At 30.9% G+C, this 16687-nt stretch overlaps 1 protein-coding gene across 14 annotated transcripts; it reads right to left on the reverse strand.

The window, feature by feature from the left end:
- Positions 1–10130: 10130 nt before the first annotated feature.
- LOC140876299 (uncharacterized) lies at positions 10131–15347 on the reverse strand. 14 transcript variants are annotated; one of them, XM_073280226.1, is made up of 9 exons: positions 15158–15347; positions 14640–14694; positions 14305–14439; positions 14186–14217; positions 13934–14057; positions 13793–13843; positions 12995–13083; positions 12803–12867; positions 12520–12684 (listed from the first exon to the last, which is right to left on the reverse strand). In XM_073280226.1, exons 5-9 carry the CDS (start codon positions 13996–13998, stop codon positions 12544–12546), a joined length of 411 nt encoding a protein of 136 aa, XP_073136327.1. In that variant the 5' UTR covers positions 13999–14057; positions 14186–14217; positions 14305–14439; positions 14640–14694; positions 15158–15347; the 3' UTR covers positions 12520–12543. The 14 variants fall into 14 exon arrangements, 10 of the variants coding, with proteins under 10 accessions (XP_073136330.1, XP_073136333.1, XP_073136331.1 ...); XM_073280229.1 differs by lacking the exon at positions 12520–12684 and adding an exon at positions 10131–10305 and having other exon boundaries at positions 13934–14217; XM_073280232.1 differs by lacking the exon at positions 12520–12684 and adding an exon at positions 10131–10305 and having other exon boundaries at positions 13758–13843; positions 13934–14217.
- Between the last annotated feature and the right edge of the window lie 1340 nt (positions 15348–16687).

Here is a 16687-nt window from a genome sequence, read left to right on the forward strand (position 1 = left end):
TCAATCTGGAATCCTCAAGATTCAAACTTACCAGCAAAAAGGGCACTCGCAAGAAAATTAATGTGAATTGAAAACACCATGCACACTCACTCACTCACGTTTTATGGTCTTTTGGAAGCCTGCAGAGCTTGTCTTATATAGGCCATTAATGGGCTACCAACTTTTTAGTTAAAGCGTAATTTGCCAGTGGATTTTGTAAACCAGATGGCAAGATTACATGAATGGATTCCCTTAATACTACTCTTTGATGTTTCGCACTTTTTTGCATCAGCAGCTTCCATTTTTATCTCTTTTTAACAGATTTTCCCACTATCTTTTTTTACTAAATGGTGTAAATCCGATGAAACCATAATTCATACTCAGACATATACATTAAATATATTCACATCTAACGAATATATTGACATGATTTTTTTTTTTCCAAATCAACATATATATTAATATAATATTATATGCTTGTGATGTTGTCACACACTCACACTAACATTTATCTTAATTTTGAAATTTCAGTTTAATATGTTTCCTACCTATGCAATTCAAATATTAATGCTCGTCTACTTCGAATTTTTTTTTTCAGATGTATTCTATTTATTAAGTCGATCAAGTAATTTATGCCTATTTAGTTGGTGTAATTTATATATCAGTTATATAATTTAAATGTTCGTTGGCTAAATAACTCGTGCATTTTCAAAGTTTTGTTATATAATTTAAATGTTCATTGGGTAAATAATTCGCACTTCGAATATACTATATTTAAATTTTAGTTATATAAATCAAATGTCCATTGGCTAAATATTTCCGCGTTTATAATATTACTTTACTTAAATTTCATTAAGATAATTTTATTACTCGTTGGCTAAGCAATTCGTGCTCTTAAATTTTACAATAAATATAAATCAGTCGACGTATTATATTTATTAACGTAAAACCTCATTTAAAAAAATTATGTAACATGGATATAAATTTCAAATACTTTAAGATATATTAATACATTTCATTTGATTTTAATATACGAAATATCCATTTAAAAATTATAAAACTTGAATAAAAATCCTAATAATTTAATATATGGTTAATACATTTCGTTAGATTTTATACTTATTCATGGAAAAAAAATTTTAACTCAATTTATTACTTTTTGTTATAAAAAATAAATAATATTTATACTCAATAATTTTGGTCAATTAAAATATTTTACATGTGGATTAATAATAATTTGCATTCTTCAATAAAAATCACTATCTCAATTTTACAAATAAAAACTAAAAATAAGATTATATATTATACACAAAGGGTAAAATTGTAACTCGTCACTTAATCATAATATCAATCACAAAATTGATCCAAAGTAAACAAGTGATTGTTTATGCACCATTATTCAACATCTTATAAAATTAGTTTAATAGTCTTAGTCAGTGTCTTCATAACCGGACCGGTGACCAAACCGGTTTACTTAAAAAATTGGTACAACCGGTCGAACCGTTTTAACCGGACGGTCGAACCAGAAAACCGTTTATATAAATTAATATAATAAATAATATATTTTGGAATTTTAAAAACTCAAAAATTATATAAATAAACATAAAATATATATTAACATAGTTTAAAAGCTAAATAAATATGTAAATCTATTTAAAATATCAATTATAGTTATAAATTATGAAAATAATAAATTATTTATTTTTTAAAAAACAAATAATTATTAAAATATTTTTTTAAATGAAGTAGAAGTTTCAAATAATAATGTATTTATATATAAAAATATTAAATCTAAGGTTTAAAAATAAAAAAAATTAAATTTTCAAAAAAAAAAATTAAAAAAATTCGAAAAACCGGTTCATCCGATTGAACCGGTTTTTCGGTTCTTGACCGGTTTGGACCGGTATTCCAGTTTTTGAGGTCGGACCGGACCGGTTCGGCGACCGGTTTCCGGTCAAACCGGTCGGTCCGGTATGGTTCCGAAAAAACTGGTCTTAGTATTATTTATCTATATATAATTAATGTCATTAAGTAAATACAACCTATAGTATATCTTGTAATATATATATATATATATATAGGAATGTTTCCTTGCACCTAGGGGAACTTGGGCGCCGGCTGAGCTGGCAACCCAGCTGGCGTCAACATCCTTTTTTTTGTATTTTTCTTTTTTATTTTTAATTTTTTTATTTAAACAAATGGCCCAAATTGGGCCTAATTTTTGAGATTGCATCGTCTTCTTTCCCTCTTCTTCTCTTCTCCAAATCCCCACTAGCTGTCTCAGCCGCACCACCCCACCCCACCCATCACCGCCATCACCTCAGCCCACCGTCACCCCGGGCACCATCACCACCACCTCCACCAGAACCACCAACACCACCACCGAGACCAGCCACCAACACCACCAACAGCACCACCCCACCCGGCCTACCCTAACCAACATCACCTCCGCCCACCCGTCACCCCCGGCCAAATTAAACCCTCACCACCACCGTGTCACTTGCCATCACCACCACCCCCGGGACGATCCATTTCCGCCCCACCACCACAAGTATCTTCTAAGGGGAAAAAAAATGAAGCAGACTCAAGGAAGAAGAAAGCAGCATAATTTTAAAAATAAATAAATAAAACGAAATACACATAGCTGGTGCCCCATTTCCCCTGCACCTTGGGTGCAGTGGAACAAAATTGTATATATATATATATTTATATATATGAGCTTTGATATCATGGCAACCACCATGGGCACCTGCATGCAAGGACGGAGCCACATATATGGCCACCCGGGCCGAAATTTTTTCAAATTTTTGTATATATAAATTTTGAATTTTTTTTGATTAATTTGGTATTAGCCCGGGTAGCTAAATTGAAAATATTAAAGGATTCGAGAGGTTAAAGTTTTAGCCCGGGTAGACGAGAAATCCTGGCTCCGCCATTGCCTGCATGGGCAACAGTTGACGTGCTATAATATAGTTCCCCTGCACACCAGTGTAAGAATTTTGTGTGCATCCCGTGATGTTCGCGTGAACATCTGAGATATTCACGCGAACATCTAATTTTTATTTTTAGATGTTTGCGCGAATATCACGCGGTGCATACAAAATTCCTGCACATTGGTATGTAATGGATCAATATATATATATATATATATATATATATATATATATATATATATATATATATATATATAAAAAGCGTGAGAGCCTTTCATTAACTTTTTTTTTTTTAAATAACCTTTCATTAACTATTTTAAAGTCTTCTTGTAGGTACCAAAAAAATCCTTTTTGAAATAACCTTTTTTTCAAGTCTTCTTTGTGCCACATTTTATAGGTACCAAAAACAATCCTCTCAAAATAAAAAATCATACAAATATATATTTTAGTAAATTTGCAACTTATGTATGCATACCTAAGATATCTTCTTCATACCTTCATAAAAAAAGATATCTTCTTCATTTTCCGAAATATTTTAAATTATTAAAATATTTATTTATCTTTAATTCGTTTTAAATTTTTAGATGACAGTACCTAATAAAAAATGAAAAAAAAATTATTTGAAAATAACAAAAATTTATCATGTTTATCTATACTATTATATTAAAAATGAACCTATTAGAGTAACCACCTTGAAAACCCCAAAATTTCATAATTCCATGATTACCCTTTTCAATTAACTACCCACAAAAAACCTTCCATTCATTTCATTCTTTATTTTTTTTAAAAAAAAATACAGATAAAAAACTTTTATTTTACACACGCAAAGTGTGTGTATTTTTTTCCTAGTATTATTATTAAAGATGTACAAGCCTAAATGTAAATTCTCAAGTGCGAGATACTGAGCAGTTCTACAATTTTTTTCAAAACTAATTTTATCAAGCTGCGAAATCATGATCCCAAAACAACAAATATTTATACACAAAAAATCACATTTATTTGTTTTAAAAAAAACTCGATCTAATTAGTAAAAGTAAAAAATCTATTTAAACTTATATTTATTTTGTATAAATATTTAATATATAGAAAATATGTTAAAAATATAAATAATACATTTATAACTGAAAACGAGCCGCTTAATGAGCCCGAAAAAGAACTCGCTTAGCGATTTGAACTCGAACCAGACTCGTTTACCGAGCTCGATCCTTCATAAATATATATATATATATATATATATATATATATATATATATTAAACGAGTTGAGCTCGAGTCTTATGATAAAAGCTCGAACCGAATCGAGCATTTATAGATTTCAAACTAGCCGAGCTCAAGCCTGATACTATTTGGCTCGACTTGTTTATATCCCTAATTAACTCGATCAATTAATATCCCTAATTAGGGATATTAATTGATCGAGTTCACCAAGACTCGAGACCGACTTAACTTCAAATTTGAAGGGCTCGAGATTTTCTCCAATCCGTTTTATAAATCTAAAATCTTGCTCGCTTCTATTAGAGGTGTAAATGAACCGAATCGAGGCGAATAATAATAAAAATTAAGGCTCGAGTTCGGCTCAAATTAAGTATATTCGAGTTCGATTCGAAACTCGAAACTTTCAAATATTTTGGTTCGAGCTCGGTTCGAAGTATTCGAACAGATTCGTGAACTATTCGAACTATTGCTCGGATATTGAGATTCTAAAACTCCGCTCAAAAGCTCGAAGTACTCAAAAAACTTCAAAATGTATATATATTTATTATATCATTATATTATTATCTCTACTATTTTATAATACTTGAGTGGCTTATAAAAAAATAACTATATGAGAACACCATCTTTTATTCTCGTTTTACCCTTTTCCTTCACAATTACTTTTTTTTATCCATTATTCCACTAAAAACCTCCCACTAACTCCATAATTTGCTTTAAAAAAAACTGCGTATAAAAAAACTTCTCTTTTATACACGCAAAACATGTTCATTTTTCACTAGTAAGGCTCGAACTATTAGTGAACTATCAGACAAAATAATTTTGGCTCGAGCTTGGCTCGAAAAAATGTTCGAATATGTTCACGTTCGGCTTGAGTTCGATGAGTTTAAATACAACTCAAATATTTATCGAGCGGACTCGAAAAACTTGCAAACTGACTCGATTCGTTTGCCGCTCTAGCTTCTATCCATATCCAAAGGTTAAATGTTCTATTTGGCAAACCTGTTAATCTCGTGAGATTATTATATTCGTAATTTTTTATATTTTTAATCTTAAACTTGTACATTTATAACATAAACTAAATAAAAACACATCCAAAAAAGTTCATACATACTTGAAACCAGATATTAAAGATGAAAATTCTATGTAATATCCAGTAATTCGTATAAATCACATAAAATATTAATTGGATATTAAAAAATATGTAATCCACATAATTTCATATAAAAGAACATTTTCAAGGGAGAAAAGTATTATTGAGATAAGTTATATTTATCTTAATAAAAGTCTAAATGGGCAGGTATTTTTATCATATTATTATTTTAACTGTTTATGTAGGGATGTTAACGAACCAAACAGTTCGCGAGCTATTCGGAGCTCGATCGGCTCGGTAGAAATCTCGTTCAAGTTTGTTCGATAAGCTTATCGAACTGAACCCGAACTTGATTTTGAACTTGACAATTTTCACGAGCCGAGCTTGAGCTTAAGGATGTTCGGCTCGTGAGCTCACGAACATGTTTGTTAATAGGCTCGGGAACCCGTGCCCGGTTCGTTTAGGAGGCTCGATAATATGGGCTCGAGCTCGGCTCGCGAGCTCCAGCTTGAGCTTGGCTTGTTTTGGAGGCTCACGAATATGTTCATTTAATTTATGTCGTTTTATCTAGTTTGAGTTTGAGTGGACAAATACAAAATATTAATATTAATGCAAATGACATGATTAGAACATAACACTTTGTTGAAATAAAGATGAATTTATAATATATAGGATGTAGCCACAATTTGTATTTTTTATTTTAACTTTAAAATCATTGTATTAAAATTCTCTTAAAAACACAATAAATAAATTTTTATACGCGTGAAATATTACTAATGAATGACAATTCAATTAACACATTTTTAAAAAACTGAAATAACAATTTTATTTAAAATGTCTTACGAGAATTAGAAATATATGTGATAGATGAATGATATTAAAAATTTTAATTAAAAGAAGTTGTGAAATTATCTAAAGTAAAGTTGTTGATTTAAAACTTGTTAACTCAATATAAATATTATATATGTATATATGCACAATATTTTAATAAAGTTATATAATATCATTAAATAAAATATTTCATACACGAACAGATCGTATCACAAGTAATGCTTATATCTAATATAAAAAATAATAGTATGGTGGCTTTTTAAAAATATTTTAAAATAAATATACATTTTTTAAATCTAAAAAAATATATATTATAATAATTAAGTCAATACACAATAAGTTTTTATATACTTGTGAAATAAGAATTGACTGTGCTGACTTTCTTCAAGGGTAAGTGCTCGAAATTTGGGTTTAGGATTTTTAGTTGGAAGGTTCAGATTTTATTTGAAAGATATAAAGAATAAAGAAACTTGAATTTTGAGTTTATTAATTATTTGATCGTGTGGTGAAATTTTTGGAATGATGAATACAATTGTAATAGCATAGGATATTGCACATTGAACTTGTACAGATTGAAAGCAGTCGAAGGATTGTAGTTGAAATTTGCATCTAGAATTTTATCTATAACAAATTCGGAGATTTCAAGATATATCATGACTTGATCAGCTAATATTGATGTTGTAAATTCATAAAGTTCGAAAACTTTGATAAATGAAATTGATGAATTTTTTGAATTGGGCTGTGTTGGAGGTTGAAGTTTTAGATCATGGTAAGCTTATAAATCAAGTTATAGTCAATTTGATCGAAAAATTATAATTGAAAAAAATTCAAACTCGAGCTCTGTTTTATGTCTAACGAGCCTGAAAGAGAGCTCGCTAACAAGTCTGCTTAACGATGTTCCTTAACGAGCCTGCTAACGAGTCTTGCTTAACGAGCATGAAAAACGAGCTCACTAACGAGCCTGAAAAGGAGCCGAACTCGATCTAGGCTCGTTTAATATGATAAAAGAGCCGAGCTCGAGCCGAGCCCGAGCCTTATGATAAAAGATCGGATCGAGCTCGAGCCTAACTCGAACCTTTATTTCTGTCAAACGAGCCGAACCCGAGCCTGATACTGTTCGGCTTGGCTAAGCTCATTTACATCCCTACGTTTATGCATGATTGATGCGTTTTGAAAATTATTCAGGGATAGTAGATGATTATTGCATTATTTATATTATTTATAATGGTTTTATTATATTTGATAAAATTTGAAAGTTTTTTTTAATTATTTATAACGTTTTTATATATGATTGACGAAGTTTGAAACATTTATATTATTTATAGTTTATATATGGTTATCGGTTGATGAATTTTTAAAACTTTATATTATCCGTAATAATTTATATAATCGCCCTCTCTATACATACACATTTTCGATCCCAATAATATATGCTAATAAAATTAGAGAGTTGATATTTACAATTCATTTTGTGTTATCTACACTCCACTTCATGTATAAAATATGTGTTCAATTTACTCACAAGTGGAGTGCAAATAACACAAAATAGAGTGTAAATATCAACTACCTAAAATTATTGTATACTAGCAGTTGTGAACATACTTTGTGTGTATTACATAATTATATAAATATTGTGTATTGTGTATATATAATTTGTTTTTAATAATGATAAATTTCTTAATTTTCAAAATGTAAATTAAATTTGATTTTAGAAAAAAAAAACTATCTGAAGTTTGAACTTTATAAATTTCCCATACATCATGAATTATTGGCAAGTGTATACGTAGTTCCATTTAAATAGATGATTATAATACCTGAAAATTACTAATTTTATGTGGAAGTCAAGTATTCAAGAAAATTAGAGTGTATTGGAGTCTCAATTTCTAATTCGTTCACTAAAGTTCTTATACGAGTTTTAATTGGTTCGTACATCTTTTATTAGCTTATTCAACCATGTTGATAATCATTTGAAATGTAAGATATCTTGTATAATTATGATCAAGATACCATATTAAAGATTTGAAATTCAAGCTCATTAGAGCGCATTGGGAACCCAACTTCTAATTCGTACATTAAAACTTCTATACTTTTTTTTATTCATTCATGCACATTATTAGCTTATTTATCATGCGAGTACAAATGACGCAATATTAAGAAGTAATAATATTCAATCCAATTAAAGCGCATTGGGTCTGAACTTCTAATTCGTACGTTAAAACTCCTTCACAAATTTTGATCGATTTGTAAACCGTTTATTAGCTTTTTACCAAGTCGATAGCCATTTGGAATGATCGTTATCTCGTTTAAATGTGATCAAATCGCCATATTAAGAATTAAAATTATTCAAGCCAATTAGGGCACATAAGAGTCCTAACTTCTAATTCGTACAGTAAAACACGAGTTTTGATTGGTTCGTACACAATTTATTACCATGTTGATAATCATTTGGAAAGATACCGTTATCTCATACAAATGTGATCAACACACCATATATATTAAGGATTTAAAATATGAAAAATGCTACATGTACACGTAGTGTTACACATTGTTGAAGATCGAGTGTTTGTGTGAGGGAGTGTGAATACACACTAAAAAAATATTTTGGAGCTACAACAGCTCGTTCTTGAAATGTTCAAAAATGAACCAAGCACCGAGAAATTATATCGATTTCGGTTACAAAACCAAGTGGAAAACACTCCAATAATCCCTCTAAAAATTGATTAAGTGTTTGAGAAATCATTTGAAAAGACTGCAAGTTGAGATTATAAAATTATTTTGATTGAAACATTTTATCAAATACTTTGTATGCAATATTTTGGTATTTTAAAGAACACAAAAAAAAAATGCGCTTCAAGAAACCATCCAAAAACAATAATAATAAGTAAATGCGATAAAGTAAAGAGACACAAATTTGTTTATGGATGTTTGAAGACTCAACCGCTCCTACGTCACCCCTTCTTCCGCTTTGAATGATACATTAGAAGACTTTGGTTAACGTCTTGTAATACACCCCCATTTAACCTTAGGACTTACCTCGACGCCTAAGTCGGAACTCCTAGGCTCTCAATCTCTCTTCAAAGGCATAATATTGAAGATAGAGGTGTGAAGAACTTGACTGTAAAAGCTCAAGAAATCTGTTGTGTTTTTCACACCAAAGAAAAGCTCTTAACTTGATTGAATAATCTGTTTTGACGCCTTCTTTATGTGAAAAAACTCTAACTAGCTGAATTATCTTTTCGTCGTCCACTTTCTTTTCTCCTTAATCTCCAGATCTTGTATTTGTAGCCTCCAAAAATGATATAGATGTTAGATACAATAATATGACTATTGGAAAAAGGTTTTGTACTGCTTCTGAAAATACAATGGTCAAATTTGGGCTTCTAGACAGTTCCTGGTTGGTTGAGAAAAATTCAAACAGGTGAGAAGAAAACAAGTGAGCTCAATCGGTTGAGAAGGCACATCGATCGAGAAAAGCTTCATCGTGGAGGAGAGCTAAAACAGGTGAGTGAATGCTGTCTGTTCAGGTTCTTATAATTATCGAGACTTTGATTTTTGAGCAAAGTGATGAATATAAAAGTTTTAGCCATTCATCTTTTATTTTCAACGCATCAATAATTACTCAATTCAGAGTTAATATGAAAAATTTATGTTCGAAATACCAGCTCTGCTCAAAACAGCCGAGAGGATTTTTCAACGGTCGAGGACCTCAACGATTGAGAGAATGTTCACCGGTTGAGTGCTTATAGATCTTGTTGCGTTTCTTTTTTGGCAAAGTGGTGAACATGAAATTTGTATCCCTTCATCTTTTATTTTCAATGCATCAAGAATCACTCCATTTGGATTATATATGAGAGAGATATGGTTAAACTACCATATTGTGTACATACTTGATTTTGTCATCAACTTGTGCAGAACCATCAATTTCCACTCAACATATCAGCAACTTAGCTCTGATTCAGACTTATACTTGTGAATATGATTTGTAGATTATCTTCTTATCTTTGCAACACATATTGAATCATTCTATTTGGATAATGGATCTCAGAGATATGACCATTAAATCAGAGCTGGTCTATTAATCTATTTGCTGCTTCACTTCATCCAAGTCTATATTGAGACGATGGTTTTACCTAGATATCATCCGAATTGGTCCACTTGATATGATATATGAATTGTAGACTTTTGTGTTAGCTATGCGAAAGCTTTGGCGGCTGATCATTTGAATCATCGAGTTATGAGATATGCTTGAAACAAACATCTGCGCCAGAAACTAAATTGAGCTAAGATTGTTTTCCAACGACTTAACATTTTTAATTTGTGATCTATCAGCTGTATACTTAGTAAATATGTTAGAAACACAATAGCAAGTTTTGTTATCATTAAAATCAAGATTTTTTGCATTTCTCGACCCAACACACATTGACTTACATATTAATTTTGAGCTTACAAAATATCCATGTATTTTATTTTGAAATAATCTATAAAAAATGCATGTAGGATAACGAGGACGGTCCTAAAGAAAACGAGGCCTCGGACGATGTTTAAAACAGAGGGACTCTTATATTAATTTGAAAAGTCAAATATAATTGAGCTATATAAAATTTTCTTCTCAGATTTCGTAATAATGAATTATCCTATAAAAAAAATCACAATAGACTATCCACACTTACAATTAACAATTCAGGTGGAACTTTAATTTCTAAATAGTTAACTACTCAATTTAGCCATTCAAAATTAAACTTAATTTTTTTTTTTTCAAATTTAGGTTTCAAAAATTGTGCTTTCAATCAACAAATTTTCAGCCCTTACATGAAATTAACAACAAATATTAACATGAAATCAAAATTAAATTGAACTACTCATAAATCAAATTTTAACACAACCATAGACAGAGAAAAAATCGCTCAAACAAATCAAGCTAAGAACTCGAGGCTAGAAAAATCAATGATCATGAAAGGACGATGTGAAGCGATGGTCAACGCAAGCAAGAAGTGATGAAAGGAGCAAATCTTGAATATATAACTTTGGGTGTGCATGAATATTCTTCGATTTTCTTTTTTTATAATAAAAATTATAATATAATAATTTTTAATAATTAATTGGACCTCAGCAATATATAATAATTATATATAATAACAAATTTAATGAATTGGGTCCACCACCATGGGTGGGACCCTGGGCATGGGCCCTGTCTTCCTTAGGTCGTCCGTGTAGGATAATTATGTAATTTCAAATTAAATGTGTAATTCAATGTATAATCTTCTTTGTACATATAACATAACCCTTAAAATATTCATGAAGCTAATTAGAGAGTCCAAACTTCGTACGTTAAAAAGCCTTTACGTGTTTTGATTAGGAGTGTCATAACGTACCGTACCGTATCGTACCAAAAAATGTATATTATATATCATACCAAAAATTATGGTATAAAATTTTTTTATATCGATACCGTACCGAATATTTCGGTATACTGAAAATCGTTATACCGAAAATTTTGGTAATTAGCATACCGATTATACCGAAATTTTACAGCATACCGAGAATTCGGTATGACATCGGTATATACCGTTTTATACCAAAAAAAACTTTATATTTTTTATAATTTATAAATTTATTGTTTAAAAATATTATATATTTTTAAATTTTCATATAATATTCTGGTATATCGATATACCGGTATATCGATATACCGGTATATACCGAAATTTTCAAATTTCATACCGTTATCGTACCGAAAAAATCGGTATCGTTACCGTACCGTATCGAAAAAATCGATATACCAAAAATTCGATAAATTCGATGTTTTGTCGGTACGATAAACTCAGTATACCAAAAATTCGATATTTTTTCCTACCCATAGTTTTGATTGTTTCGGTCATCGTTTATTAGCTTATGTATCATGTTGACAATAATTTGAAATAGACGATTTCTTGTACCATTGTACGTAATTATTAAGGATTATAATCATTCATAATATAACATTATCCAATATTTTGTAAATCAGGATTTGATGATATGGTTTGAGATTAAATAATAAATTTAAGTTTTGTTTTTAAAAATGTGTCTTATGTCGAGGGTTTTGATCACATGGGCAACTACCATGGGCAATTTCGTGAGCAACAGTTGACGTGACACCTTATACATCCAATGAGTGATTGCCACGTCAGCTGTTGCTCATACAAATCGAGCTCTAATAGAAATAGCAGAAGCTCGTTCTCATTCTCATTCTCCAATTTTATATTCTTAAGAGTAGAAGTCCAGAGACCCGTCAAGATTCAAACAATGGCGAACTTCAGATCCTAAAGACCTTCAAAGAATTCACATTTAGGGCGAACTTCAGATCCTAAAGACAAGATCTAAATCCACTATGCAAAGCAAATTAAGGTTATACCACCATGCAACTATGCAAGTTACCATCTTTCTCAATTCAACATAATGTTTAAGAGTGCTTAACCATTAAATAAGGGTAGAGGGCCAGACATAACATAAACATATGTTATGATGTTAGAACTTGAAACGAGTACACAAAGGAATCGAAGCTCGTGTAATCAGGTGGGACACAAAAAACATAACGCTTGTGACAAAAAAAAAAGCCTTGCTCATGTGAAAGTTTTGCCTTGAAAATCTGCATCTCATCCTATCAAATTTTCAAAACTCGACTAAACAAAGTGTGCATGATATAATTTAATTTCCAGCAAAGAAATTTTAATGCATTATTAAATATTACCATGTGGTACTTGTAAAAAAAAAATTACCTTGTGGTAGTTTTGCAAAATGCTTACTACTGAATTCACCACGGTAATGTCATAAGGCAAAGAATCTGCAAATGACATCAACAAAAAATCCGAGTTTCTAAACAATTTGGATCGATCGAGTTCGTGTTAGAATCAGGAAAATACATGAAAGATGGCAAGTATTATATTATATATGATTTTGAAAAGACTTACAACACAAGCATGAGGAAGAGTTTGGGCAAGTCCAAAGGCAAACACAAGCCAATAGATCCCCAATACGCCCATTTTCACAACCTTTGAACCTGTTTCAGTACCAAGCCTCACAAATGAAGAAAAATTTCCAATGGCCATATCATCCTTTATCTGATTAATTCATGCATAGATAAGCTAGTACGTTGTAAGCTAATAAAGACAGAAAGTGTCATCGGAATAGGAGTACATCGTTAGTAAAAGAGAAACCATCGAGTGTGCACTAGCCTTTGTGTCAAACAACACACAACAATTTATTTTACACATTGATTGAGAAAAAAACATAGATTTTTTTTTAAAAAAATTACAGATTGTAACACGAATATTTCTCATATTTATATTTTAAACCAATATCTCCCTCTTCGATCTACCCTAGAAAACTTGCAATCAAAAGCACAAGTCAAGTAACTTTTTTACAGAGTACATGTTTTTAATGATATTAAACAAATTTTACAAATTGACAGAGTACATGTTTTTAATGATATTGATTTATACTCTTTATTTTTGATTGATTAAATTAAACCAAAATATTGAACCAAAATAATTAACCGGAGAGGAGACAGATATTTAATAACAGTGCTCTTTCGCATTCGTGCATATTTTTTTAAAAGTTGTTGGTGCTAAAAAATATATACACGTATATATATTTGTAATTTTTTAGATATTTTTTAAAAATACAATTAAAAACTTCAAAAATGTTTTTTTTTTTTAATTTTATAAAACGAACCAGATACAAGCTTCTCTTTTGGCTGTAATGCTAACCAGATTATCGTATATGCACCTTCCTCCATTGTTCTGAAGTTTCCCGAGAACCTGGAAATTAAACAAGTTATTTATAAATTAATTATATTCACAATTTTGTGCAATAATAAATAATTAAATATTGCGCTCGAAAATACTTACACGTTTGAGAAATTAAGCAAGCTCGTGGCAACTCCAGGTGTATCTGCCCAGCCACAGGGTTGCATTGAGTAGAATTCGATACCTTTATCCTTATATTTCTCAGCCACTTTTCAGTCAATTCCACCTTTAAAAGAAGAGAAAAAGAAGAAGACATGTTTAATTAATTAATCAACAAAAGGGTTCAATTTTCTTTTATGCTTGTAAGCTTTTAAATATTGTAAACTTAATTGAAATCGCTTGTTTCTGGCATACTGTTCCAGTCCATTAAACTTGTCACCGCTAAACTGAAACACATGTAAATTTCAGAAGTAAACTCATGAGTTATGAATAAAATGAAAGCTAAGTTAACAATGAAATCGCAGAAAACTCACCTGCAAATCGTCTATCCAGGGAGTCATATACAATCCGCCGGATGAAACAGTTATGACTCGAGCATCGGGTGCAGCTTTCTTCAGGACTGGCAACATCAGCTCGGTCATGGTGTAAGTTCCCAACCATAACTTCTTCTAATAAATTTTGGGTCAGGCCATCATAACAAGAAACCAGCAACAATCCAATGAAAACTCATAAACAATCCTAGTTGGAAAAAAAAAAATCTAACAAAACCACGCATTCAGCCAAAAAACAATAGAATCAGGTAAAATACATCCAAATCGGAAAAAAACCATCAAGCACATTATTAATTTCAAACAAACAAGAAAATCACCATCGAAGACCAATGCTAACCCATTGCTGCAGCTCTAAGCTAATGCTATAAACCCCTGCAGACATACCCAAAACAACAAGATCAGAAGCGTAAAAATCATTAAATCTGTAGAACAAATAACGATATTTGAAATGAATTATAAAACAAAAATCATTAAATCTATAGCAGAAATAACGTTAAGCTTGAAGAACTCTATCGTATCGCATACTTCATGAGTTGCTGATCCTTCGAGAAAAATAAAAAGATAAAAATATAAATCATACTGTCGCGGCTGGCGGGTGGTGTGGAAATCTCTCTAGGGCTTGAAAAATTGAGGTAAATAAAAGGAAAATCAAAGCAGAGATTCGAAGAAAACAGATGAGCTCAAGAAGGAACCCGAAAAAAAAACAGAGTCTCCGATTTTTAACACCTTTTCTCGACATTCACCGAAAACCCAAACAATAAATCTAGACCTCAACATCTACTAAAATACCACGAAGCAAGAGAACGAATCAAGAGAAGAAATCAACAAAACTTACATAGTGATAGTCGCGACAGTGCAGTTCCGTTCCAAGCTGTAAACTCGCGATTGAAGTCACGATTGGCGTTGCTAAGGCTTGGGCTAGCTGCAACGAGGTCGGACGACCATTTTACGGCGATCGATCATCGCCGGAGGTGAACGGGGTTCGACTAGGGATTGACGGGGGCGACGGGTTCGGCTAGGAATTGGGTTTCTCTCGTTTCTTCACTTAAGACTCAAAGCGTGTAGTATAGGCTATTATGTATTGTATATATATTTTAAAAAAATAAAAATAAATAAAAAATCCTTTCAAAAAAATAAATAAAAAAATAACGACGACAACGGATTACAAAATATGTTGTCTTAGACCTCCAAAAACACGCACATAAACAACGGTTAATTAAAATCGTTGTCGCAGTCCATAAAAAACTCGCTCAAAGACAACAGTTTTTAAAAACTGTTGTCTTTGACATATATAAGACAACGGGTTTGATAAAACCATTGTCGTTTTTAATAAAAATATGGCCAACAACAACGGTTTTTGTAAAACCCGTTGTTAAAAACTAAAAGACAACAGTTTAGATATAAAACCGTTGTCTTTTTAGTGTTGTTAATTAATATATTTGTTGTAGTGCCATGTGATCAAAACTCCTTATGTTGATAAAGCAACTTTTTATTTATCAATCGATATTTTGCATTCCGATTTTCACACCTATAACTGTAATGTATAATAATAATGCTATTTTATGTATCATTTGTGAAAGTAATATTCATGCAAAGTGAATTTGACAAATTAAAAGATTTTAGAAGATGGTTCGGTACAATGATGTTTGGACGATGAATATTTAACAAAATATAGTTCGTAATACTAAGGCCCAACAACTACGATTTGTGGGGTTTGAAGATGTAAGGCCCAACAACAGCCCATGATTTTCATTTAAAATATCTAATCAAAAAAAGTTATATACGCATATGATTTTTCATTTAAAATATTTAATCAAAAGTTATATACACATAATCAAAAGTTATATACGCATATGATTTTTTGTAACGTCTCAATTTCTCAATCGAAACGTTACTCAAACATACTTACTCAAAGATTTGGTAAAAATAAAAACTTTGCGGAAGCATCATCTTATTTATTAAAATAGCGTATAAAATGTGCACAAAATAAAATAGCATCTAAAAATATTTGCCAAAACATTGCCATCAACTAAAAAAAAAAAATTTAAACTTGTTTGTCTCTCATCAAATAAAAGGTTTAAAACATCTTCTATTCTAAAGCATTCACACTCATGCATTGCCCATTGGACCGACCCCTGCCTCTTCTTCATGTCCGCCCACATAATCATCAATAAAGACATCCACATCATCATTACCTGCACCATTCAAGTATAGTGAGTCGAAAGACTCAACAAGAGCATGCAGAAAAGGATTTTCTAGCTTTAAAAGGAAACATTAACCTAAACTCCCATGCAATAAACATAACTTTAATATAGCCATATCATAAAAATATTTGGGGAGATGAAGTATGAGTAGTGTGGTAATC

The sequence above is a fragment of the Henckelia pumila genome, chromosome 1 (genome assembly GCF_033568475.1).
Source record: "Henckelia pumila isolate YLH828 chromosome 1, ASM3356847v2, whole genome shotgun sequence".
Classification (NCBI taxonomy): Eukaryota; Viridiplantae; Streptophyta; class Magnoliopsida; order Lamiales; family Gesneriaceae; genus Henckelia; species Henckelia pumila.

Bases quoted from the DNA above. Each gene is read 5' to 3' on its own strand.
- LOC140876299 (XM_073280227.1), bottom strand. From the start codon at position 13,998: ATGCAACCCTGTGGCTGGGCAGATACACCTGGAGTTGCCACGAGCTTG. The intron at 13,084-13,792 runs GTTAGCATTACA...GTACTGAAACAG, and splicing joins GGTGCATATACGATAATCTG to GTTCAAAGGTTGTGAAAATG. The intron at 12,868-12,994 runs GTAAGTCTTTTC...TGTCATTTGCAG, and splicing joins CTCTTCCTCATGCTTGTGTT to ATTCTTTGCCTTATGACATT.